At 36.5% G+C, this 27,347-nt stretch overlaps 1 protein-coding gene across 7 annotated transcripts in view; it reads right to left on the bottom strand.

Moving 5' to 3' along the window:
• WDR47 (WD repeat domain 47) overlaps window positions 1-27,347 on the bottom strand; it is a 69,943-nt gene that overhangs the window by 2,804 nt on the left and 39,792 nt on the right. For all 7 annotated transcript variants that reach the window (XM_058716325.1, XM_058716324.1, XM_058716323.1 and 4 more), the window contains 8 exons: window positions 24,779-24,957; window positions 21,109-21,369; window positions 18,357-18,432; window positions 15,951-16,108; window positions 13,488-13,657; window positions 12,550-12,720; window positions 11,736-11,867; window positions 1,841-2,059 (listed from right to left, as the gene is read on the bottom strand). In XM_058716325.1, the coding sequence (XP_058572308.1) occupies window positions 1,841-2,059; window positions 11,736-11,867; window positions 12,550-12,720; window positions 13,488-13,657; window positions 15,951-16,108; window positions 18,357-18,432; window positions 21,109-21,369; window positions 24,779-24,957 (1,366 nt within the window). The remainder of the gene's footprint in view (window positions 1-1,840; window positions 2,060-11,735; window positions 11,868-12,549; window positions 12,721-13,487; window positions 13,658-15,950; window positions 16,109-18,356; window positions 18,433-21,108; window positions 21,370-24,778; window positions 24,958-27,347) is intronic.

The raw sequence follows: 27,347 nt of genomic DNA, 5'->3' as shown, positions 1-27,347 counted from the left end.
GATGTAAGCTCCATCAAGGAGGAAGTTCCCTGTCTTATTCATCTCTCTTCTGTCTCTAGTTGATACAAAATAAATGACTGCTTACTAAGTGATTAAAAATAAAACTAGATGCTGAAGATATAATTACACATATTATACGTTTTTTAAAGCAGAAGCAGGGGTGCCTGGGTGGCTCACTCGGTTAAGCAGCCGACTCTTGGTATCAATTCAGGTCATGATCTCATGGTTCGTGCGTTCAAGCCCTGTGTTGGGCTTGCACTGACAGTGCAGAGCTTGGTTGGGATTCTCTCTCTCTCTGCCCCTCCCATGCTTCAGCTCTCTTTCTCTCTCAAAATAAATAAACTTTAAAGTAGAAGCAAAGTGGAGTACATAAATGTGTATTTTAACATCTACCATCGTTGAACTCAAAATGATTCATTGTAATAAGTGCTGATTCTTTTCAATATTTTAAGAACTATTTAATAAGACTATTCACTTGATCTGTTTAATAATTTTCTATAGGTCACATCAATACAGTACCAGTAATCTGACTACTGAATACTATAAAACTAAAATTTGAAAATATTATATAGTCGATTACAGCAGATTAACAACAACAACATCCCAAATAGCCATAAAAATCCTGGAAGAGAGCACAGGCAGTAATTTCTCTGACATCAACAGTAGCAACATTTTTCTAGGTATGTCTCCTGAGGCAAAGGAAACGAAAGCAAAAATGAACTCCTGGGGCTACATCAAAGGAACAAGCTTCTGCCCAGCAAAGGAAACAATCAACAAAACAGAAAGAGAATCTATGGAGTGGGAGAAGATACTTGCAAATGACATATCTGATAAAGGCTTAGTAACTAAAACATATAAGAACTTACACACACACACACACACACACACACACACACACACCCCAAATAATCTAATTAAAAATGGGCAGAAGACATGAACAGACATTTCTCCAAAGACAGACAGATGGCCAACAGACACATGAAAAGATGCTCAACATCACTCATCATCAGGGAAATACAAGTCAAAATTACAAATGAGTTATCAACTCACACCTGTCAGAACGGCTAAATCAACAACACAACACAGGTTTTGGTGAGGATGTGGAGAAAAAAGGAATTCTTGTGCACCCAAAAGGTGGGAATGTAAACTAGTATAGCCACAATGGAAAACAGTACAAAGGTTCCTCAAAAAATTAAAACTAGAGTTATCATATGATCCAGGAATTCAATTACTGGGTATCTACCCAAAGAACACAAAAACCCTAATTCAAAAGATATATGCACCCTTGTATTTATTGTAGCATTATTTACAATAGCCAAGATATGGAAGCAACCCAAATATCCACAATAGATGAACAGATATGGAACACACACATACACACACACACACACACACACACAGAGGAATATTACTCAGCCATAAAAAACAATGAAGTCTTGGCATTTGCCAACAACATGGATGGAGGATATAATACTAAGTGAAATACATCATTCAGGGAAAGACATATACCATATGATTTCATTCATATGTGGAATTTAAGAAACAAAACAAAGAAAACAAGGAACAAAAAAACCAGAGTCTTAACTAAAGAGAACTGATAGTTACCAGAGGGGAGGTGCATGGGGGATGGATGAAATAAATGAAGGGGAAGGGATTACAAGTATAATTATCTCAATGAGCACCGGGTGATGTATGGAATTGTTGAATGGCTATATTTTACACCCAAAAGTAATATAACACCATATGTTAATTATACTGGAATTTAAAAAGAAAAGTTAAAAAAAAATATGTGAATTAAAAAAAAAATCCCAAATAGGAGAGTCCACAAAAAAGGACTCACCTTGCAGGTCTGTCACCTTTATTTTCATATCATAGGATCCTGTTAGCAAGTAGTGAGCTCCAGGAGAGAATCGAACAGAGCGAACATCGCTGGAATGAGGATGATAACTTTGTACCATTCTTCCTCCTCTTATGTCATACAACATGCAGCTAGAATCTTCTTGTCCTGTGGCCAAGAGACGTCCACTGGGATCTACAGCTACAGATGCCACTGCACTGCCTGTATAGAAGACAGAATAAAAGTTTCACATGGAAAAACCAATACAGCTAAACTACAACAGCTAATTGTGTTCATGGAACCATACATTAAAAATTTAATGTAGCTGGGGCGCCTGGGTGGCTCAGTCGGCTGAGTGTCCGACTTCAGCTCAGGTCATGATCTCACGGCTTGTGAGTTTGAGCCCTGTGTCGGGCTCTGTGCTGACAGCTCAGAGCCTGGAGTCTGCTTCTAATTCTGTGTCTCCCTCTCTCTCTTCCCCTAACCCACTGGCATTCTGTCTCTGTCTCTCTCAAAAATAAATAAACATTAAAAAAAAATTTTTTTTAATTTAATGTAGCTTGTCAATACTGTTAAGGAAAAATCCAAATCAACATTCAACCATGGACACCTGGATGGCTCAGTCAGTTTAGTGTCTGACTTCATTTGAGGTCATGATCTTGCTATTCATGAGTTCGAGCCCTGCAGAGGGCTCTGTGCTAACAGCAAGGAGCCCACTTCAGATCATCTGTCTCCCTCTCTCTCTCTGCACAACCCCCCCATGCATGCATACACTCTCATTCTCTCTCTCAAAAATAAACATTAAAAAAAAAACATTCAACCAATAAACACTTTCATCCTTTTTAGAGACAAAGTGTAAGCAAGATTCTATGAGAAACAAGAAAGTCTGTTGTTTTTCTTTTATCATCTGGGAGAACCCCCTGGGACACCATTACCTATAACACAATAGTACAATAGATGAGCCACTATTCCTAAGGTAGTGCTATCACTGCTGGGTAAGTGTCCAGAAATACTCCCGTAACCAGCTCAGAGTCTAGTTAAGGGAATAAGAAATTAAGTAACAAAATATGTTTTAGGACATAGTAGAGGAAATGTGTCTAAGCAACATAAGAATAACTGCCAGCAGGAACTGGATGAAAGTAAGTGCTGAGTTCACAGGTTGCATCCCTAAATCCAGATTAGGTATTTTCAATAGGGGTAATAATGCCCCCAAGGGAGTGCAAAATGGTTTCTAGGGGATAGAAAAACTCTTAAACATTAAAAAAAGTTTGTTAGCACCCCCACCCCCCGAAGCTTAACCCCACCCAACAAAATCTTACTCCTTAGTATTTAATTTCTCTTGTTAGGAAAAAGTTTAATTTAGTTTTTCTCCTCACAGGGGGCAATAATGAAAATAAGGTTGAAGAACACTGCTCTAGGCTGAAGTGGCTTGGGAATACTTCACAGAAAAAAGGGACATAAGTTAGACTTTAAAGAACAGTAAATAGTATAAAAAAGAAAGAAATTGGGGCGCCTGGGTGGCTTGGTCGGTTAAGCGTCCGACTTCGGCTCAGGTCATGATCTCACGGTCCGTGAGTTCGAGCCCCGCGTCGGGCTCTGTGCTGACAGCTCAGAGCCTGGAGCCTGTTTCAGATTCTGTGTCTCCCTCTCTCTCTGACCCTCCCCCGTTCATGCTCTGTCTCTCTCTGTCTCAAAAATAAATAAACATTAAAAAAAATTAAAAAAAAAAAAGAAAAAAGAGAGAAACTGTATTTATTATACACATATGTAAAAATAATCTTTGCCTAAGATTTTGATAGAGAAAAGATGAGGGCTATTACATGAAACAGAATTACATGAAATAACATTTAGAGGAAAAGTATAAAAATGTTTAAGGACAGGTGGCTTAGTTTGCTGGAGTCACTTGGTTCAACAAGTTAACATAAAAGGTAGTTTGTAGTTGAGCCATAAAAGGCAGATTAGGGTCAAGGGGTGCCTGCATGGCTCCGTTAAGTGTCCGGCTCTTGATTTCAGCTCAGGTCATGATCTCATGATTCATGAGATCAAGCCCCACATCTGGATCTGCACTAACAGTGTGGAGCCTGCTTGGGATTTTCTCTCTCCCTATCTCTGTGCCCCTCTCCTGCTGTGCTCTATGCTATGTCTCTCTCTCTCAAAATAAACAAACATGAAAAAAAAAAAAAAAAAAAGGCAGGTTAGGGCCAGACTTTTAGGCATCTGCAGTGTCAAACTGCAGAGTTTGAACTTGTTCTTATACACAGTGAAACATAACTGCAAATTTCCCAGCAAGAGAATTATATAGTCTAACCAGTACTTTAAAAAGATTAATCTATGTGAAAATGTGTTTTAAATTCAAATAGACTTTGAAGTCTAAAAGGGTAACCTCTAGAAGACAAGACAACTAATAGAATAACAAAAGAATAAGAGCCTAAATGAAGACGGACACATTTTACCAAAAAAAATTGAATGAAGAATCAACAGTCTTGTCCTCAATGGGGCAAAAAAAGAAAAAAAAAAAATGAGTCCTAGATTTCAAATCTAGTTGCATGAGGAAATAAGAGAACTGTTATCCAAAAAAAAAAAAGGGAAAAAATGAGAAGAACCGATTTGCAGGGGAAATATAATGACTTTAGTTTTTTTTTTTAATTTTTTTTTTTTTAACGTTTATTTATTTTTGAGACAGAGAGAGACAGAGCATGAACAGGGGAGGGTCAGAGAGAGAGGGAGACAAAGAATCTGAAACGGGCTCCGGGCTCTGAGCTGTCAGCACAGAGCCCGATGCGGGGCTCGAACTCACAGACCATGAGATCATGACCTGAGCCAAAGTCAGCTGCTTAACCGACTGAGCCACCCAGGCGCCCCATGACTTTAGTTTTATACATGCAAAGTTGATGATGCCAACAGAAATCCAGGAAAGTCTGTTAGGCTCCAGGCTCTGGGCTGTCAACAGAGCCCGACACAGGGCTTAAACTCACGGACCACGAGGTTATGAGCTGAGCTGAAGTCGGACACTTAACCGACTGAGCAACCCTAGCGCCCCACAAATATATAATTTTAAATAGTGATAAGAGCTATGAAGTCAACAAATGGAGTTCAGTGATAGAAAATAATGGTGAGGTCCCAATTAGTGCAAAGAAGGCCTCTCTGGCAAGGTGCTACTGGAGCTAAGACGTAAAGATTAGAAGGACCTAACCAAGAGAAGACAATGGAAGAACATTTCACGTCAAGGAAACAGCATGTGAACTCACTAGAGGTGGGAAGTTTGGTACATTCCAGGAAATGAAAGGAAAAACAAGTGATCTGAGTTAAGACTAGAGGAATACACAATGCCAGATCAAGCAGGGTCTTGGGGGCATGGTAAAGAGTCTGCACATTAACCTAGGAGCAATCAGAAAGCACTGAAGTGCTGTAAGCAGAGTCTGATGTGCTCTGGCTGTTGTGTGGACCGTGGGCTGGAGGTGGCAAAAGTGTAAGTGCAGACTAAGGAAGCTCTTGCAGTGGTTAAGTTGAGAGATGGTGGTGGTTTATCCTAGAGTGGTGCCAATAAAAATGGAAAGCAGTAGATGGATTTAAGATAAATTTTGGAGGCTAAAACAACAATTTGTTTATGGATTGATTACTGGAGGGAAGGAGAGAAAGAGGGATCTGGGGAGACTCCTTCTGGCATGGACAATGGGTGGTAGTACCACTTAGGTAAGGAGGTGTGGGGCAGTTTTGTTTAAGGAGAGAGGTCATTGATTCAATAGTTTGGTTTAAGACACGTTAAGTTTGACATATCCTAGAAGATATCCAAAAGGAGGTTAGAAATATGAGCCAGCCATGCAGAAAAAGTTTGGGCTAGAGACAAAAATTTTAGGTCTGTCAACATATGAGTTACACTTAAAGCTGGAGGAACAGATATAGTCAAGTAGAGAAAGGAAGGAGACAAAAGTCCTAGTCCTAGGGAATGTCAAATTTAGAGACTAGGCAGATAAGAAAGAATCACAAAGGAACAGTTATACAGAAATGTAAAAGGAGAATAAAAAGCCCAAAAAGAAAAGAGAAAGAGGTTAACTGCTGCAAGTCACCGAGAACTGAAGTAAAATAAGGATTTAAAGGTGATGTGACGGGTATCTGGGTGGGTCAGTCAGTTAAGCATCAGACTGTGGCTCAGGTCACGATCTCATGGCTCTTGAGTTCGAGCTCCATATTGCGCTCTCTGCTCTCAGCACAGAGCCTGCTTTGGATCCTTTGTCTCCCTCTCTCTCTACTGCTCCCCCGCTGGTTCATTCTCTCTCTCTTTCTCTCTCTCAAAAATAAACTTAAAAAAAAAAAAAAAAGGTGATTTGACAAAATGAAATTGTTGGTGACCTTGAAAAATGTAGATCTTGCTGGAGTGGAGGAAGCAAGAGACAGACTGGAATAGGTGGAAGACTAAGGGTGAGGTAATGGAAACAATATATGTAAGCAAGACTTCTGAGACATCTGGGTAGAAAGAGCAAAAAATTGGGAGGGGGATAAGGAGGTCAAAAGAGGAACTTTGGGTCATTGCCAATTCTATAACATTTTTGTAGGTCTATGGTAGACAAGAAAGAAGGGCAGATCCAGTAGAGGAGATAATGTTGCAAGAGAGAGGAGATGACCAAAATGTTGAAGTCTCTGAAAAGGAGAGAAAAGGGGGTGAAATAATTTAGACAACTAGGGGAGAGTTTGGAGATAAGTCAGTGAGATAAATGTATAGAAACTAAGCAAAGAAAACCAAAAAATACAATTATTAACACCAAGAAAAACAAAAGATATGAAAGAAAAGGAAAAAAAAAAGATATGGATAGCACAGTAAGTTCTCAGAGTGGTTAAAACAATGTAAAGAATGAATACTGATCTAACCAAAAATGGTACAGCTATATTGAAAAGATAGGAGACAGAAAGTATGTGAGTGGATGAGGAACAACAGGAATCAGAAAGGGACATGAAAAGTTAAACCTTCATCTTTTATGGTGTTAAGGGAATAAACAATCCTAAAAATCTATGATTATGGGTATGTTATTTAGAAATATGTAAACTATGAAAATACAACTACTACAAAAGTTTAAAATGGTTGCCTTGGGGGGAGTCCTAGGTGGCTCACTCAGATAAGCATCCGACTTTTGATTTTGGCTCAGGTCATGATCTCATGAGGTTCATGAGATGGAGCCCCGTGTCAGGCTCTGCGTTGACAGTTCAAAGACTGCTTGGGATTCTCTCTCCCTCTGCCTCTCCCCCACTTGTGCATGTGACACATGCACACGTGCGCACTCTCTCTCTTTCAAAAATAAATAAACATGAAAGAAAAGGTTTCCTTGGAGAAATGGGAAACGAGGCAATGGCTGAAGGACAGGGGACAATTCTCAGGATACTGATATTTTTCTTAAACCTTATTGAACTGTTTGGTTCTTTAAACCATGTTACACATTAACTTTGGTGACAGTGCAAACTAAAGTTTAACAAATCAATGATCACATATTCATATATAAAAATACACATGTGTGTGTATTCCAGAATCAAGCTTGCTAGAACAAATCATATCTGGTTGGAATCAAAGTATAGGAAAAGGTCCATGTAAAAACTAAAAAAACAATAGAACAAATCAATGAAACTAGGAACTGGTTCTTTGGGGGAAAGAAATCAATAAAATTGATAAACCTCTAACCAGAATTATGAAGAAAAAAAAGACAAAGGACCTAAATAAATAAAATCACAAATGAGAGAGGAGAAATAATAACCAACGCCACAGAAATACAAGTAATTATAAGAGAATATTATGAAAAATTATATACCAAAAAATTGGCAACCTGGAAGAAGTGGATAAATTCCTAGAAACATATAAATTGTCAAAACTGAAATAGGAAGAAATAGAAAATTTAAACAGACTGATAACCAGCAAAGATACTAAATTAGTAATTGGGGCACCTGGCTGGCTCAGTTGGCTAAGTGTCCAATTTCAGCTCAGGTCATGATCTCACGGTTTGTGGGTTCAAGCCCCACATTGGGCCTGTGCTGAAGGCTCAGAGTCTGGAGCCTGCTTTGGATTCTGTCTCCCTCTCTTCCTGCCCCTTCCCCGCTCATGCTGTCTCTGTCTCTCAAAAATGAATAAACGCTAAAAAAATATTTTTTAAATCTATAGATAGCATCATCCTTAATGGGAAAAAACTGAGATCTTTTACCCTACGGTCAGGAATAAGACAAGGGTGTCTACTCTTACCATTTTTATTCAACATAATGCTGGCAGTCCGACCCACAGCAATAAACAGCAAAAGAGAAATAAAAGGCATCCAAACTGGTAAACAAGAAGTAAAACTTTCACTACTTGCAGATAACATGATACTACATATAAAAAAATCTGAAAGACTCCACCAAAATCCTGCTAGAACCTAATAAACAAATTTAGTAAACTCACAGGATACAAAAATCAATGTACAGAAATCTGTTGCATTTCTGTACACAAATAATAAAGCAACAGAAAGAGAAGTTTAAAAAAAACAATCTTAACAAATGCACCCAAAATAATAAGATACCTAGGAATAAACCTAACAAAGAGGTAAAAGACCTGTACTCTGAAAACTGTGGAACACTGATGAAAGAAATTGAAGATGACACAAAGAAATGGAAAGATATTCCATGCTCATGGACTGGAAGACTAAATATTGTAAAAATGTCTATACTACCCAAAGCAATATACACATTTAATGCAATCCCTATCAAAATACCAACAGCATTTTTCACAGAACTAAAATAAACAATTCCAAAATTTGTATGGAACCACAAAAGACCCTGAATAGCCAAAGCAATCTTGGAAAAGAAAAGCAAAACTGGAGGCAACACAATTCCAGACTTCAGGTTTTATTACCAAGCATTGGTAATCAAAACTACAGTACTGGCACAAAAATCTACAGAACAGAACAGAAAACCCAGAAATGAATTCACAACTATATGGTCAATTAATCTTCAAAAGCAGGAAAGAATATCCAATGGGAAAAAGACAGTCTTTTCAACAAGTGGTGTTGGGAAAACTAAATAGCAAAACACAAAAGAAAGAATCTGGACCAGTTTCTTACACCATATACAAAAAGCAATTCAAAATGCATTAAAGCCCGAAATGTGAGACCTGAAACCATAAAAATCATAGAAGAGAGGGGCGCCTGGGTGGCTCAGTCGGTTAAGTGTCCAACTTCGGCTCAGGTCATGATCTCACAGTTCATGAGTTTGAGCCCCACATCTGGCTCTCCACTCTCAGCATAGAACCTGCTTCAAATCCTCTGTCTTCCACTCTCTCTGCCCCTCCCCTGTTCATGCTGTCTCCCAAAAATAAACAAACATTTTTTTTTAAAAATCCTAGAAAAGAACACAGGCAGTAACTTCTTTGACACTGGCCAAAGCAACTTTTTTCTAGACATGTCTACTAAGTAAGGTAAAAGAAACAAAAGCAAAAATAAACTATTGGGACTTCATCAAAATAAAAAGCATCTGCATACTGAAGGACATAATCATCAAAAGTAAAAGGCAACCTACAGAATGGAGGAAGATATCTGCAAATGACATATCTGATAAAGGGTTAGTAACCAAAATATATAAAGAACTTACACCACACAACACCAAAAAAAAATCCAATTAAAAATGGGCAGAAATATGAATACACATTTCTCCAAATAAGTCCTACAGATGGCAACAAACACACGAAAAGATGTTCATCATCACTTACCATCAGGAAAATATAAATCAAAACTACAATGAGATATCAACTCACACCTGTCAGAATGGCTAAAATAAAAAACACAAGAAGCAACAAGGTGTTGGTAAGGATGTGAAGAAGAAAGGAAGTCTTGTGTACTGTTAGTGGGAATGCAAACTGGTATAGCCACTCTGGAAAACAGTACGGAGGTTCCTCAAAAAGTTAGACATAAAACTACCCTATGATCCAGCAATCACACTACTGGGTATTTACTCAAAGAATACAAAAATACTAATACAAAGGGACACATGCACCCCTATGTTTACAGCAGCATTATTTACAACAACCAAATTATGGAAGCAGCCCTAGTGTCCATCAACTGATGAATGGATAAAGAAGATGCAGTATATATATATACACAATGAAATAATACTCAGCCATAAAAAACAATGAAATTTTGGGGCACCAAGGCGGCTCAGTCGGTTAAGCACCCAACTTCAGCTCAGGTCATGATATCGCAGTTTGTAGGTTTGAGCCCTGCGTTGGGTTCTGTGCTGACAGCTCAGAGCCTGGAGCCTGCTTCAGATTCTGTCTCCCTCTCTCTCTGTCCCTCCCCTGCTCAAGTTCTGTCTTTCTCTCTCTCAAAAATAAACATTAAAAAAAAAAAACGAAAATTTGACATCTGCAATAACATGGATGGAGCTAGAGGCTATAATGCTAAGTGAAATAAGTCAGTCAGAGAAAGACACCGTAAGATTTCACTGATATGTGGAATTTAAGAAACAAAATGGATGAACATAGGGGGACAAAAAGAGACAAACTAAGAAACACACTCTTAACTATGGAGAACTGATGGTTACCAGAGGGGAGGTGGTTGGGAGGATGGGTTAAATAGATGATGGAGACATTAAGGAATGCCCTTTTGATGAGTACCAGGTGATATACAGTATAGTTGAATCACCATAATATACACCTGAAACTAATGTAACACTGCATGTTAACTACCTGGAATTAAAATAAAACCTTAAAAAAACAAAAACCAAAAACCTAAAGCACTGAGTGAACCTCAAGTGAAACACCTAGCAATATTCGCTGCGTCAATGCCAGTCCCTAGTGAGCTGTTTATTGATAGCTGGCTGGTAATTTTATGCCACCTCTAGTCATAAATGAAGGTTTATTAAAACAGTAAGTAAAATATTCCTGGGGAAAAAAAAGTTCCATGAAAGCCAAGAGAATTGATAAAGCACTAAAATAACAAAACAAAAACACCACCAAAAATTAAGAATGAAAAGTAGTCCTTTTCATTTTGAACAGTGCCATAAAAACTACAAAGCAGAAAAGGGACTCTAAAATAAAAACAATTGCAAGATATTGTGCTTCTCTTAAAAGGTGATATAACATGGGGTGCCTGGGTGGCTCAGTTGGTTACGCATCCAACCTCGGCTCAGATCAGGATCTCACCATTCGTGGGTTCAAGCCCTGTGTCAGGCTCTATGCTGACAGCTCAGAGTCTGGAGCCTGCTTTGGATTCTGTGTCTCCCTCTCCCTCTGCCCCTCCCCAGCTCACACCCTGTCTCTTTCTCTCCCTCTCTCAAAAATAAATAAACATTAAAAAAAATTAAAAAGGTGACATAACACAAAGAGCAATACCCTCGGTTTACATGGAACGATCCAAGGTATATTGTTAAGTTCAAAAAGTAAGTCATGTATTATATGCTACCATTTCTGTGTGCATTCTTTAGACATATGTTTAAAGAAGACAGGAGGTTATCACATATACAAATTTCTTGGTTATACACTTAAAGAATATTTATAGAAGAATAAATAAGAAATTGGTTCCTTAGGGAAAGATACCAAGGAATGGGAGTGAGAAGAAAATGATCTTGTTCAATTTCAATTTCTGCCGTGTGTATTTTAAAACATGTTTTTTAAAGGTCTGAGTTCTAAAAGAGCCCTGCTGACAGAATAATTGCCGCATGACACTTAATGTCTCTGGGCCTCAGTTTCCTAAGCTGAATGTTATTTTTACAAAGAAAGTAAGATGAAAGTATTTTGAGAGAATTTAAGGTAATCTGTAAAATACCAACTATTTGTTTTACTATTTATTCCTATTTTTTTTAACAGATGTGTTGCAGGGGAGAGGAACTAGACAAGCGCATTTTACAAAGTTTCTTTGTCATATAAATTCATTTAAATTCCTGAAAAACCTACCAGTTCCATGGAATGTTGTGCCAACAACACGAACGCAGCTTGGTACTCGAAGATCCCAAAACCTAACAGTCTTATCTTGGGAACCAGATGCAATCATCCAGCCACTCCAGGTATAAAGTGCTAAAATATGCCCTATAAAAGATCATATACTCAGTTATTATGGTGAACAGTACTTTTCTTAAACACATTCAAAGCTAGGTACTCATTATTAGACATGCGATGGTCTGGTTAATCAAATAACACTGGGTAGTAGAGACTTTCCACATATATCAAATATACTGGCAATGTTCAAAACACTAAAATTCAGTAAACTGCACATCAAAATCATACTAAACAATCTTGTTACTGACCATTTCAGGATACCATAATTAGTACTGAAAAAAAAATTATCATTTGAAATTATGGCAAATTATGGCAAAGCACAGGATCATGGTGTTAGAATACTGGCTTTGCAAGAGGCAGACCTGAGGTCTTATCTCAATTCTGCCATATTCAGCTGCAAGATATTGGTCAAGTCATTTTGCCTTTTCAAATTTTGTTTATTTCATATATAAGATGAAGATACAACTTCCTGCCATATAAGATTATTGTAAGGATTAAATTATGTGTATAAGCAAGGGATTTAGCGCACAGGGAAATGTTACCTATTGTTACTGTGTTGTTATCTAAAGTTCCCAACTAAAACTTTTAAAATAAAAATTTCCTGTCTTGAAGAAGTCACTTTTGATAAAATATACCCCATTAATGAAAATGCAGAGAGGGAAAAAGCACAGGTTGAACAAAAAGAAAAGTAGCATCTGAAACTATCACATACCGGTATGTCCACTCAGAGCATGCAGGCCCTGTCCTCTTTGACAATCAGTTGTATAAATGTTACAATCCCCTGCTCCAGCACTTATTAAAATAGCTCCACCACTTTCTGGGCCTTCCATAAATGCCAAGTCTCTAATTGTCCCATCATGCATACTAAATTCCAGATCCGGTCCTGAAACAACAATAAGAATTAAAAAAAAAGATGCTGCTCAACTTACTGTGATAATTTGGTATTGCTAAACTGTCTCAAAACTAAGCAAGAATAATGGTAGAGAGGAGTGGTTTATATTTTCACGTAGGGATAATACTATTATCAATTTCATTTTACTTAAAGAGCAAAAAACTTCAAGAAATCAAAATACTGATTCAGTTATCATCCTTAAAACAGCTAGAGAGTTATCCTCTCTTTTATGCCAAAGAAAAAGAAAGAGAAGACAGGTACTCTCTGTAACATATTCATTAATGCACTGCTGGTAGTTATTTAAAAGTTATCTTTCCTTTTTTTTTTTAAATGTCTATTTTTGAGAGAAAGTGAGCGTGTGTCTGTGGGGGAGGGGCAGGGAAAGAGGGAGACAGAGAATCCCAGTTTCCTCACTGTCAGCACAGAGCCTGATGTGAGGCTCGAACTCACAAACCATGAGATCATGACACAAGTCAAAATCAAGAATTGGAAGCTTAACCGACTAAGCCACCCAGGCACCCCAAAAGTTATCTTTCTGAATAACAATAATTTTCTAAGAATTAGACAACACTGATTAAGAACTTACTAAAAAAGAATAATGTCTTATGAATGCAACTAAGCAATTACAAGAAAACTCTAAAGGCTATATTCTTAGATTTTATTGAAAATAAAACAGATATATCAAAGAACATAAGGAAAACATTAAGAATACATTAAGAAACATTAAGAACACTACTGCTTACATACTTGGGACCTACCTGTTGCATTACAAGTCTCTGCATTGAAGGGCAGCACTTTAACATATTTGTCATTTGATCCTGTTGCTAATAACTGTCCACAAGGACTCCAGGCCACACAGTAAATGGATCCTTTATGATGTTTATTCCTTTTAAAACGTACCACTGGCTGCTTAGGGATGTCATGTGCACTAAACAGAAACATTACAGAAAGACATTTCAATTTTTTGCTTGCCAAAGTTAATGAACTTCTATGTTATGATTGTCTTGAGGGAGGGAGCAAAAAAGTGTATCAGACAACATGTCAATAACAATCTTCAAAATCTCAAAGCAAAAGAAATGAATTTAAAGTGTATTTATTTATTTATTTATTTATTTTAACGTTTTATTTATTATTGAGAGGCAGAGAGAGACAGAGCATGAACATGAGAGGGACAGAGAAAGAGGGAGACACAGAATCCGAAGCAGGCTCCAGGTTCTGAGCTGTCAGCACAGAGCCCGATGCAGGGCTCGAACTCAAACCGCGAGATCATGACCTAAGCTAAAGTCAGACACCCAACCGACTGAGCCACCCAGGTGCTCTGAATTTAAAGTATATTTAAAATTGAAAAGTAAAATTATAAACTATTATTAGACTAACCTAACTCTATTTCAGACCACATAAGGAACAAGATTATTTTTTAAAAATTCTTCATTTCACTTGGGGCATCTGGGTGGCTCAGTTAAGTGTCCGACTTCAACTCACGTCATGACCTCACAGTTCAAGTTTGAGCCCCACGTCTAGCTCTGTGCTGACAGCTCAGAGCCTAGAGCCTGGAGCCTGCTTTGTATTCTGTCTCCCTTTCTCTATGCCCCTCCCCTACTCGCGCCCTGTCTCTCTCTCTCTCACAAAAATAAACATTTAATAAAATCTCCATTTCACATATTTTTCATAGATTTTAACTCAGAAGCACAGAGGAATGAAAAAAAAGAGCTACTAAAGCTTCCAAATTCAAAAAACATATATTAATATTATATTAAACATATAATATGAGCAATTGGCTGGGGCTGAGGGAATGCAAGGGATGAATCAAAAAGAAAGGAGGCGAGAGTTCTTTCTAGAGTTTAAAATCTTACAAAGGTTGGGGTGCCTGGGTGGCTCAGTTGGTTAAGCATCAGACTCTTGATTTTGGCTCAGGTCATAATCTTGCTCTGCTCTGAGCATGGAGCCTACATGAGATTCTCTTTCTCCCTCTCCCTCTGCTCCTCCCCCGTGAGCCCATGAGCATGTACACTCTCTCTCCCGCTCTCTCTCAAAAAAAAAAAAAAATCTTGCAAGGGTCGATGTTGTCATGATTACTCACAAACAGTAAGGCAAGTGTAAGTGTTCTGGTCCAGTACAAAAGTACAAGGCCTTAAAGGACAGGGAGAATTTTTACAGAAAAAGATGACAGCAGAATCACTCCAGTGAAGATAAAATATAGTATGGCAAGTGCCAGCTGCAGACTGAGTGGGATGGACATGGTAGGTGAGGAGTTGCAGGCACGGTTATGGAAGGTCCTGAATGTCATACTCATAAATTTGGCCTTTAATGGGAGTCAAACATTGGTTTAGTGGAGTAATAGATCTTACCTGCATTTTAAAACACAGACTAATATTCGGTCAAAGAAAAACAAAAATCATATGACTTCACTCATATGAGGACTTTATGAGACAAAATAGATGAACATAAGGGAAGAGAAACAAAAATAATATAAAAACAGGGAGGGGGACAAAACAGAAGAGACTCATAAATATGGAGAACAAACTGAGGGTTACTGGAGGGGTTGTGGGAGGGGGGATGGGCTAAATAGGTAAGGGGCACTAAGGACTCTACTCCTGAAATCATTGTTGCACTATATGCTAACTAATTTGGATGTAAATTTTAAAAAATAAAAAATAAAATAAATTAAAAAAAATAAAACACAGACTAACACTAGGATACTAAAAATTTCATTAGGTATGATGATAACATCAAGTCTGTAAGAACTGGAGATTCATCCTAAAGGGTGAAATGACATATCCAGGATTTACCTTAAACTATTTTAACAAAAAGGATAAAGCAAATATGACAAAAATCTCAACAATTACTGCACTGCACTGTACTGACATCTAATTTTGTGTGTGCTTGAAAAGTTTCGTAATTAAAAACAGAAAAAGAAGACTGATAAATTGCCAATACCTAGAAGGTACTTAATATTGATCTAGAAAACAGATCAGATCAAAAGATTTTCTTTTCAGTTGCACATTGAATTCATGGCCCAATAAAAACATTTTATGACAAAAACTTATAAAATTAATTGACAATTCTGATGTGTATTTCCTAAGCATTGAAAATAAAAATTTTAAAGTTTAATAAAGAGAAATAAAAATTAAACACTACTGAATGGCAATTCTGAAAAAAGAACTAATATAGCTAAATTAAAAACTAAGGATTGACGGTACAAACCATCTATCCTTACTTACCTTGGATCGATTACTTCTGGATAGGCACATACTCTCAGAGTTTTTGAATTTGAACCTACAGCATATAAACCACCACCTGGATGAAAAGCCACTGCTCTAACAGCTTGTGTGTCTTCTAGGGTGTTAATACAAACAAATTGTTTTTTTGATTTGTCATCCTATGGAAAGAATAAATATGAAAGTCATTCTATGAAAAAAGCGAATTTAAAAGAATTCCTCTTTAGTCCATTTTAAATTCATCTGAACTGTATTACTTATCACTTTATGTGATAAATAAATCACATATAAATAAATCACACATAAATAAATCACTACCTACAATCACATATTCTTTTAAATGGCAAATTCAAATTAAGCCAAATTTTCCTATTTTTTGCTGCCCATTGCTAAATTCAGAGAGCACATAGACATTCAAGTTTTTCTTTGCTTACTATGACAAAATATAAGACTATGCAATCCATATAGTTACCTTTAACTATCAAGAAAAAAAATAGCCCACATATATAATTCTCACAAAGTTAACAGAATATCATTTGTGCTTCTAAAAGTAGGAAGTATAAAAGACTATTATTCAATCCACTTGGGGGTTGGGAGATAGTTTCACAATCTCTAGCAATGAATACTTTAATATTTCAAATTGAAATTATAAAATACTCTTTCAAAATTGTGAAAAGGATTTTAATCAGAACATTTAATTTGAACCTCATTTTTATTTTAAACTGTCAAACTCTGTCCTCTTCTGAGGAAGGTAAGTTGAAGCCTGGGTGGCTATATAAAAGCTTTCGTGACTCCTGCTATTAGTATAGTTTGAAACTACCCTGCTACCCTGACTACAATGGACTGGACCTGGAACAGGGACCTCTAGACTAGGTGTGGTCAACACACGTCACCAAATCCTGTCTTTGGGAAGTACAGATGTCAAGTACACATACAAAGGCAAATGTCTTCCGCTCTGGTTGTAACCTTACAGCTCTAGGACCCACAGTCAGTGAAGAGATCATGCCTCTTCCTACACAAATTTTTATGTCTTCATGTAATACATCCTCATGGGGGAACAGGGGAAAAACTTGATAGATCATACTATGTCTGCCTTATGTAACTGAATTCATTTCTTATTCATTTGAGGGGCACCTGGGTGGCTCAGTCGCGTAAGCATCTTACTTTAACTCAGATATGCTTACAGCTCAGAGCCTAGAACATGCTTCAGATTCTATGTCTCCCTCTCTCTCTGCCCCTCCCCTGCTCATATTCTCTCTTTCTCTCTCTCTCTCTACCTCCCTCTCTCTCTCAAAAGTGAATAAACATTTAAAGTTGTTTTTTTTTTTAACATTTATTTTTGAGAGACAGAGAGAGACAGAGTGCAAGTGGGAGAGGCGCAGAGAGAGGGAGACACAGAATCCAAAGTAGGTTCCAGGCTTGGAGCTGTCAGCACAGAGCCCAACACGGGGCTCAAACCTGCAAATCGCGAACTGCGAGATCATGACCTGAGCCGAAGTCGGACCCTTAAACAACTGAGCTACCCAGGTGCCCCAAAAGTGAATAAGCATTTTTAAAAATTGTTTTAAATTACTCATGTGAATTTATTTGACTAGAAATGCTATATTTCCCATTGATCCACATATAGGAAATGTGATCGTCAAACAAATAGCATTGGTAGATAAGAGAAAAAGGGAGAAGAATGACTAACTGATTAAATGGCCTATAGCACACAAATAATAATTACAAAGGGTTGCTTTAGAATAGATGTAGCAGAGCCACCAATTAAATCTATGTGCTCATCTGCAGTGTTTAAATTTTTAAAAAACCTGTTGCTATTTTTAAAATATATTTCAAATAAAAATCTACATTCCTACAATTTCTTGAAAATGAAAAGAACTAGAAATACTAGAGAAGCAGATTTCTTTGTGCAAGCGAAAAATATTCTTATGTGCTGCTTATCACAACCATAGCCAACTTTATTCATTTATGTTATCTGGCCCATAAGCATCTGGAATAATGGCTGTGTTTATGGGGTTAAAATTTGAACTAAGAAATAAGATAGAATGAAGTTATATAGTAATTAGGTAAGGATATCTGGTTCCAAAGCAAAAAAATAGCTGCACTGAAGATAAGCCCATAGGAAAAACCAATAATATCTAAAGAAATTAACCACAAGGTTCAGAGAATAGTGCATAGGCCCAACTCAGGAGCCCAGATTGCTACTGGACCATTAAAATGAATACTTGCAAGTATTTTCTGAGGCAACCTCTTCACTTAGCCCAGTGAATGTTCAATTACCTTGAGACAAATAACAGCATTAATAATAATGATTATTTCTAAAATTAGTTCTATGAATTGAGAATTCCTTAGCAAAATTTGCAAGTATATATAAAAATAATGATGAAACCTCCTTCCCCAAAGTATTACCTCTTCCCCTCTTGACCTTGATAGATTTCCTGAAGAATCTCCAAGAGATGGTTTAATGACCGAATGTTCTGATGAGCTGTATGAATAGAAATTCAAATAAAGTTTACTCTGAATATCAAAACATAAACTGAATTAATTTATCCTTTCAATTTCCAAATTTTTTTTGGCAAACGACCTGCACTGACCCCAAAGTTACGCTCTGAAGCCATTTATTAAGAGGTTCTGGGCTCAATGACACCAAGCACCATTTTAAGGAGAAGTGAGAAGTCATTCTGGAAAGGAGATTGAGTCAAAATCCATAAATTTTATAGTGAGATGTCAAGTAGTTTTCTCCTGCTAAGTTCTAGAATCCTGGATGCTATGCTTAAATGCTACCCCAGACAGGAACTTAGATTGTTCTTTAGGAAAATTTTCTCTGGCCCAAGAGAAAAGACTACAGAAACTGACAGTTTCAAGTCCTACAATAAAACAATGTTTCTCCTTAATTACTTTTTGCCATGTTCCATCTACGTCCATAGCCTTCCAATTGGCTTTTTTTTTTCTCCATTAATGCTGCACTCTTTATAGACAGTCAAAGGTTTCCAGATAGTTTAAGAAAGTCTACTATATAAAAGTCAGAGACTAGGGGCGCCTGGGTGGCTCAGTTGGTTAAGCATCAGCTTCAGCTCAGGTCATGATCTTGTGGTTCATGAGTTCTAGCCCCACAAAGGCACACCAAAAATGAGGCAATTACTGTCTCCATGAAAAATAAGAAGTTATATGAAAAGGAAACATAATCATATTATATCACACAAGTCAGGTATCACATTACGTGACCATCAACATTGAATATTGATTTAAACAAAAATTGATACATATTGGAAAGAAAGAGTAGACAAAGTAAATGTATTGTGGGTGAGGAGTATGGTAGCTAAATCTAATTAGCAGGAAGTCAATGGATAATAAAAATAGTAACAGAACTATGTTATTTCGAAATGTGGAAATATATAGCAAAAAAAACCAGCTAACTGGGTTGAAAACGACAGCCTACCAGAAATTGAAATCATAGATAAAGACGGGTAAGATTACCTTCACGTGCTACTTGTCTTTTTAAATCATGAATGTAGGTTACTTTAATTAAAAAAAAAACAACACAATTTTAAACTTTGAGTTCTAGTTTTGGGAGTGCAAAAATACAGCTGTTGAAACTAATAAGGAAGCAAATATTAGTTGAACTTATGCTTTTATATATAAAACTAGAATTTTTCAAAATAAAATAATAAAAATAGAAAAATAATTTTTATTTATAATAAATAATAAAATAGATAATAAATTTAAATATTTATATTTAATAATGAATATAGACTATACAGTCTATAGTTATATAGTAAATAATATATAAATAATAAATACTAAATAAATAATAAATATATATTTATTTAATAAATAATAAATAATAATAAAACTAGAACTCTTGAGACAAAATTTATAAAGCTAATCTAATTCCTATAAGCGTCCAAAGGCCAAATGCAAGTTATCCAATTTTTCAACGTTTTTTTATTTATTTTTGGGACAGAGAGAGACAGAGCATGAACAGGGGAGGGGCAGAGAGAAAGGGAGACACAGAATCGGAAACAGGCTCCAGGCTCCGAGCCATCAGCCCAGAGCCTGACGCGGGGCTCGAACTCACGGACCGCGAGATCGTGACCTGGCTGAATTCGGACGCTTAACTGACTGCGCCACCCAGGCGCCCCGCAAGTTATCCATTTTTAAATGAACCACTCTCAAAGGTGTTTAATGTTGAGAATAGATGAAGAAACTCCTATGTGGAATTTAAGAACAAAACAAATGAGCAAAAAGTGGGGGGGGGGGGGGGGGCAAAAGAAAAAAAAGACAAACCAAGAAACAGACTCTTAAGTATAAAGAACAAACTGATGATTACCAGAGGGGAGGTGGGTAGGGGGACTGGTGAAATAAATAGGTGAAGGGGATTAAGGAGGGATTAAAAAAAAAAAGAATAGATGAAGGAAATGCTCCATAACTACTCCCATTGCATAAATTAACACTTGTTTACTAATGACAGCAAGATAAAACTCTTCCCTGATTAGTGAAAACATAAATATGCAAAATGCCTTCAATTGCTGTAACTGCCAGAACAGCCAAGAGTGTCTTGCTGCAATCATCCCAACATGTTATAAAACATCTTGTGCTCTCAACATCTGTTAACTAAATATTATTTGTTGAAAGGTACCAATGGCAAGAAAAAAGAAAACCAGGGAGAAGATAAAACTGTAAGATCTTTGAGTACAATAATGTATTAAAAGATAGAATTTTCTTGGTAGTGATGAGAAAGCAAAAATAAAAACAGGAGAAAAAAAACTACTAAGAAATTTAGAAGTTAGTAGAAAAACATAAAGATGGATTAGAAAAAGATTTGGTAGGTAATGAGCTCTAAAAACTTTTTAAAAATTTGTCTATTGAGAGAGAGAGAGGAGGCCAGAGGGCGGGGCGGGGGTGGGGTGGGGCGCGGGATACCAAGCAGGCTCTGTGCTATCAGTGTCAAGCCCAACAAGGGGTTCGACATGGTTGGTGACAACCATGAGATCATGACCTAAGCTGAAACCAAGAGTTGGACACTTAACTGACTGAGCTAACCAGGTGCCCCATGAGCTCCAAAAACTTTTATTTGTATGGCTCCAAAGAGAAGTTCAACTTTTTAGGTTTCCATTCATTAGCAGGAAGTTAATATTTCCAGGTTTTATAAAGTACTTACATTTGGTTTCCACTAGAAGGTGACTCCTCAAGAAAAGGTATGTGATTTGTTGATCCAGGATTACGAGGGGTGCTTGTATGAATATTTGAAGCATCATGTGTTAATCTCTGACTAGAGTCTTGGGGAGGTGTAGCAAAACTAGTTACAGAAGAATTATTAGATCCATTGCTTTTACTCCCATTACATTGCTGGTTGAGCACTGATACCTCATTACCAAGGCTATCCATTCCAATATTTAATTCACCAAGCTTCTGAATAGACCTATAAAATAAAACAATGCAATTATATTAAAAAAAAAAAACTTAATCACATTCCTTTTTTTTTTTTTTAAATTAAGTAAAGTCCACACCCAATGTGGAGCTCAAACTCACAACCCCAAGATCAAGAGTCACATGTTCTTCTGACTGAGCAGCCAGGCACCCCAATCATTCTTTCCTTTTTTTTCTTTTTCTTTTTCAGAAATAAAGAGAGCATGAGTGGGGGAGAGGGGCATAGGAAGAGACAGAGAATCTCAAACAGGCTCCATGCTCAGTACAGAGCCCAACATGGGGCTTGATCGCACGACCCTGAGGAGCATGACCTGAACTGAACTGTCAAGAGTCAAGACACTCAACCAACTGAGCCACACAGGTGCCCCACATTCTTAACATATAGATTATTAGAAGTTTGAGAAGGTAAATACATGCACATGTAATATATATATGAAATATATAAATGGTAATAGATAAATGGTAATTTTTTAGTACTAAAAAATTGGCTTAAGACATAACCAAGATACCAAAAGAAGATCCAAATTTTCCTAAAGTATGCCACTGTAGAAGGATATAGGCCTAAAAGCACCTTTTACCATAACAGCAAGAAAAAAAATTCTGTTTCTTCTCCAGTATAACTGGTTTAATTTTCCACTTAAAACTTAATTTCCCAAAATAGTCAACAAAAATATCACCACTACCAAAATTTCTCACCAACAAAACAAATCATTTTCATTTCATCTCTGTAGTTATATCACATCAAGTAGGAAATGTATGATTAGAGCAGGCCATGACGGAACAGTCAAGTGGCATCCTATTATTCACATATTCAATCTACACAGACTCTCTGGCAGGCTCTGATCTAGGTACCAGAGGGATAAAACAGAAAGCAAAGCAAGTGAGCCTCAAGGTCTTTCCCTCATCACAAGTCTCCCTACATCAGGATAGACGGACTTCTTTTGTTGGACTCAGGGCTCCAAAGAGCACAAAGAGGAAGCTGACAAGCTCTCTTAAGACTGAGACCCAGAACTGGCCCAGCATCACTTTTTACAGCTTAGATTCAATATGAGAGAGGAGTCACAAGGGGTATGAATTCCAAGAGGTGCTTTGGTTTATTGTATTTTGAAAGTTTTCCTACATTAAACACTGGCGTGTGTGTGTGTGTGTGTGTGTGTGTGTGTGTGTGTGTGTATTTAGGGCTTAGAAAAGACTTTTAAAAAGTAACTCAATATTATTAAAGGAACTGCCAGCCATTATTTTTTATGTTAAAATTTTTAACTAGGCATTTTCCAAATTGTGTTCTATGAAACACTAATCCTGTGAAATGCTCCTCATAAAAAATGAGTCTGAGGTCGAGTAAATTTGGGGAGTGCTAAGTATAAAGAGTAAAATGCTAACATCATTTTGACTCTCTAAAGTGGTGAGGATGGGGATGTGGCAGAATATGCCTGTAAGTGCCAAATCAGCAGTGCCGATTATTAGTATTAGAAGAAACAAAATATCAAGAAGTATAAAGTAGTGACACAGTATGGTTAATGAAAATTCTATCATGCTTTAGTTTATTTTCTTCTATAAGATCTATTATGTAACATGACTAATTTCTTTCCCTCTGTCTATGCCTCTTGGAAAAAAGATGCAAAATTTAAATCTGGAAACTATGCTCTATTGCTAGAATGACTTGAAGAAATACAACATTAACATTTCAGGGAAAGGATATTTTATTTTATAGATTCTATCTCTATTCAATTTGTCCATGGTATTAGGTATTTTAAAGTTCTGGTACAGCGGGGCACCTGAGTGGCTCAGTTGGTTAAGCATCTGACTTCAGCTCAGGTCATGATCTTACCACTTATAAGCTTGAGTCCCACATTGGGCTCTGTGCTGACAGCTCAAAGCCTGGAGCCTGCTTTGGATTCTGCGTCTCCCTTTCTTTCTGCCCCTCCCCTGCTTATGCTCTGTCTCTCTCTCAAAAGTAAATAAACATTTAAAAATTTTTCAAAAAGTAAATAAAGTCCTGGTACGGCCTCAGATATATGAAAAAAAGGATTGAATAAAATATTAAAGGGTTAGAAAACAATAGATAAGAGAGGGCCAGGAGAACAACAGAATTTATACGAAACTAATTTTCAAAAGCTAAATAACAAGAAAGAACTTGAATTCTATTTATAATGGTTTTTAAAGGAAGGATAAACCATCTTGAATAGTTTTTTCCTGAGGAAGTACATCCTTTACCACTGTTAGGATCACAGAACCTTGACGCTTTATCTTCTGATTTAATGCCAGCTATCTGTTTTCACTGCAAAATAAAATGGTCAGAGAATCCAATTGCAACCATGACTTTTATGGATATGAAGAAGACATCCAAGAACCAGAAATGGCAGTTCATCAAATTAGGATAATTCTAATAAACCATGGACTTATCAGAGGAGATAAGAAAATGATCCTCAAATGCAATGTTCAAAAGCCTACTTAGACTCTAGACTACCACTAAACATTCCTGAAGGTTTGAAGACAATCAATTTTAGGCTCACTGACTTGCCCAACCCTCAGAATTTCAAGCAGATTACTTCCAATATTATTGAACCAAATAAAGAACTGATAGTCACCACTGAATTGCCTAATCATAATGACAATAATAACCAACATTTATGGTACACTTCTTATATGCACCAGGATTTATTCTAAGTAATTTGTTATATATTAACTCATTTAATCTTCCAACAAGCTTTGCTCAGAGACATATATTCTAGTTTACTGATTTTTAAAAAGACACATTACTATCTACCTGTCCATATACATACAAACACACACACACACAAAAACACACACACACCTCCTATAATTAAAAGCAATGTAAGGTCATATTACCTTGGCAGAAATTATAAGAAAGAATAACTTTAATATATTGAATTCAATAATAATTTTAATATACTGAATTCAAAAGAACCTGGAAGTTCAAGCACCCAAAATAACAATAAAAACAACAGTGAACACTTAACATAGTGCTTACTATATGCCAGATACTGTTCTAAGTACTTTGCATAGATTAACTCATTTCATCTTCATGGCTGTTCTGTGCAGCAGATGAGGAAACAAGCAAAACGAAGCTAAGTAACTAGGACCCTTAGGACCTGAACTACCCTGGGACAGAGCTGGATCCACCTAGCCATTTGCTTCCAGCTGTCAGCTGAACCACCACACTTCTGCTCTCGTTGCTTCGATGTGAAAAAAGGTTTAAAGGAAAGAAGAACAAAATTAGATGGACCCTCAGAATGCTGTGACAAGAAGATATTCTGTAACTCTGTATTACTTCAAACACTTTAAAATTACAAACTATACATGGAAAGCAGCAGTCATTGCCTGCTTGTAATCTCTTTGAAATAATTCCTTACATTTTAAAAAATGACTGAAAGACATACCTATTAAGAAATTGTTCTGTAAGATTCTGCTGCTGATCAGGACCATCCTCCTGATTCACACCTCCTTCGAGCAGCATTTGTTGGTATATCTGCCGCTGTTGCTCCTTCTGTTCTAAATGCTGTTGATAGCGTAATCTTTGCCTATAATATTCTTGAAATTGTTCTGTTGAATCTCGAAGCTTAAAAATATTAGAAAATATATTTTAACAGACTATAATTAAATATATGTCCCTACTCAACAGTAACTTCTAAAAACACTGGATGAAATGTGCAAGTAGCTATATTTAACAATTAGAAAATACTTAATATATTGCTCTTTGAAAAATAACATAGTATCCATGAGTTTTTATAATCAAGTAGATCAATTAATTTACTTTATTCTATAGCAAAAGACTGACCAAAATGAATGGTTATCCTGGATCTTTGACTAATGCAAAAGAAAAATATATATTATAGTTGTCACAAGGGGGTTAGATCTGTATTGCTTGAAAAAAATACTAAGAGAAGACATTAGGATTTAATAAACACAGTATTAACCTTGTCCAACACACTTAATTTAAGCAGGTAAATGGTTTAATAGGTTACTCTAGAGAGAAACTTTAAAAATTTCCCTCAAAAACAGTACCTTAATTCAGGTTTCAAATGACCTTTCACAAGAAAGTGGAATAAATGAATGGTAAACTTAATCCCAACATTCCTGCTTCATTCTTCCAAAGAATTGTATAGCACTCAAATTTACAGGACTTGGATATTCAGTAAATTCCAATATTGGCAAAGAAAGACTCCTCTGCCAAGGTGGAGTCTGGTCATATTACAAAGATCATGTGAACCAGGGTTACCCTGGAACTAATCAATTATCTTTGAAATTGGCAGTGACAATAAGCTTAGCTAAGAGTCTTATATGGCTAACTTAAGCTAAAACTGTCTCCCTTTTCCAGAAAACAGTAACAATCCTCTTCCATTTCATAACTTAATAGCAATAACTCTGAGAAAAAATTATGTGTCCTTTTAAATTTTTTATTGTTGGTAAAACAGAAAACTTGTCATCTTAACCATTTTCATGTGTACAATTCAGTGGCATTAACTACACTCACAACATTGTGCAATTATTACCACTATTTCCAAAATTCTTCAGCACCCTGAAGAGAAACTCTGTAACCATGAGGCAGTAACTTCTCATTTCTCTCCCTCCCCCAAGCTCCTGGTAACCTCTATTCTATTTTCTCTATGATTTTGTCAATTTTAGATATTTGATATAAGTGGAATCATGTAATATTTGTCCTTTTGTATCTGACATTTCACTTAGCATGATATTTTCAAAGTTCATCCATGTTGTAGCATATGTCAGAATTTCATTCCTTTGTGTGGCTGAATAATATTCCATTGAATGGATATACCACTTTTGTTTATCCATTAATCTGTGAGTGGACACTTGGGTTGTATCTACCTTTTGGCTACTGTGAATAATGCCTCTATGAACATGGATGTACAGATACCTGTTTGAGTCCTTGCTTTCAATGTTTTTGAGTGGAATTACTGGGTCATACGGTAATTCTAAATTTAGCTATATTTAAGCTATATTTTATTTATATATTTATATTCTATATTTAATTCTATATTTAAGGTACCACCAATCCATAGTGACTGCACCATTATACATTCAAATCAACAACATATGAGGGTTCAAATTTCTCCACTCCCCACCAACACTTATTTTCCACTGCTTTGAGTTCAGCCATCCTAGTAGTTGTGAAGCTATATTTCATTGGGGTTTTGATTTGCATTTCCCTAATGACTAGTGGTATTCAGCATCTTTTCATGTGCTTATTGGCCATTTGAATATATTCTTTGGAGAAACGTTTGTTCAACTTTTTTTTTTTTAAGTAGGCTTCACACCCAGCGTGGAGCCCAATGAGGGGCTTGAACTCATAACCCTGAGATCAAGACCTAAACTGAGATCAAGAGTCAGATGCTGAACCAACTGAGCAACCCAGATGCCCCTCAACTCCTTTTTCATAAGTTGAATTGTCTTTTTGTTGTTGAGTTGTAGTTCTTCATATATGCTAGATATTAAACCCTTATTAGATATATAATTTGCAAATATTTTTCCCACTCTGCTGGCTGTCTTTTCACTTTTCTGATAATGTCCTTTGATGCGCAAAAGCTTTTAATTTTGATGAAGCTCAATTTATCAATTTCTATGTTTGTTGCTCAAGCTTTTAGTATCATATCTAAGAATATATTACAAAATCCAAGATCACAAAGATCTGCCCTTATGTTTTCTTCTAAGAGTTTTATACTTTTAGGTCTTATAATTAAGTTGTTGATCTGTTCATTTTTGTACATTATGTGAGGTGGAGATCCAACTTCATTCTTTTCCATGTACAAATCGAGCTGATCCATCATCATCAGTTAAAGAGACTATTTCCCCGTTGAATGGACCTGACATCCTTGACAAAAGTCAATTAGCCACAGATATATGGGATTACTTCTAGTCTCTCAATGTAGTCCATTGGTCTATATTTCTGTCCTTATGCAAGTACCAAACAGTTTTGATTACTGTAGCTTT

The sequence above is a fragment of the Neofelis nebulosa genome, chromosome 2, assembly GCF_028018385.1.
Source record: "Neofelis nebulosa isolate mNeoNeb1 chromosome 2, mNeoNeb1.pri, whole genome shotgun sequence".
Classification (NCBI taxonomy): domain Eukaryota; kingdom Metazoa; phylum Chordata; class Mammalia; order Carnivora; family Felidae; genus Neofelis; species Neofelis nebulosa.
The sequence above is the reverse complement of the archived record's forward strand: the minus strand, read 5'-3'. Positions and strand labels throughout refer to the sequence as shown.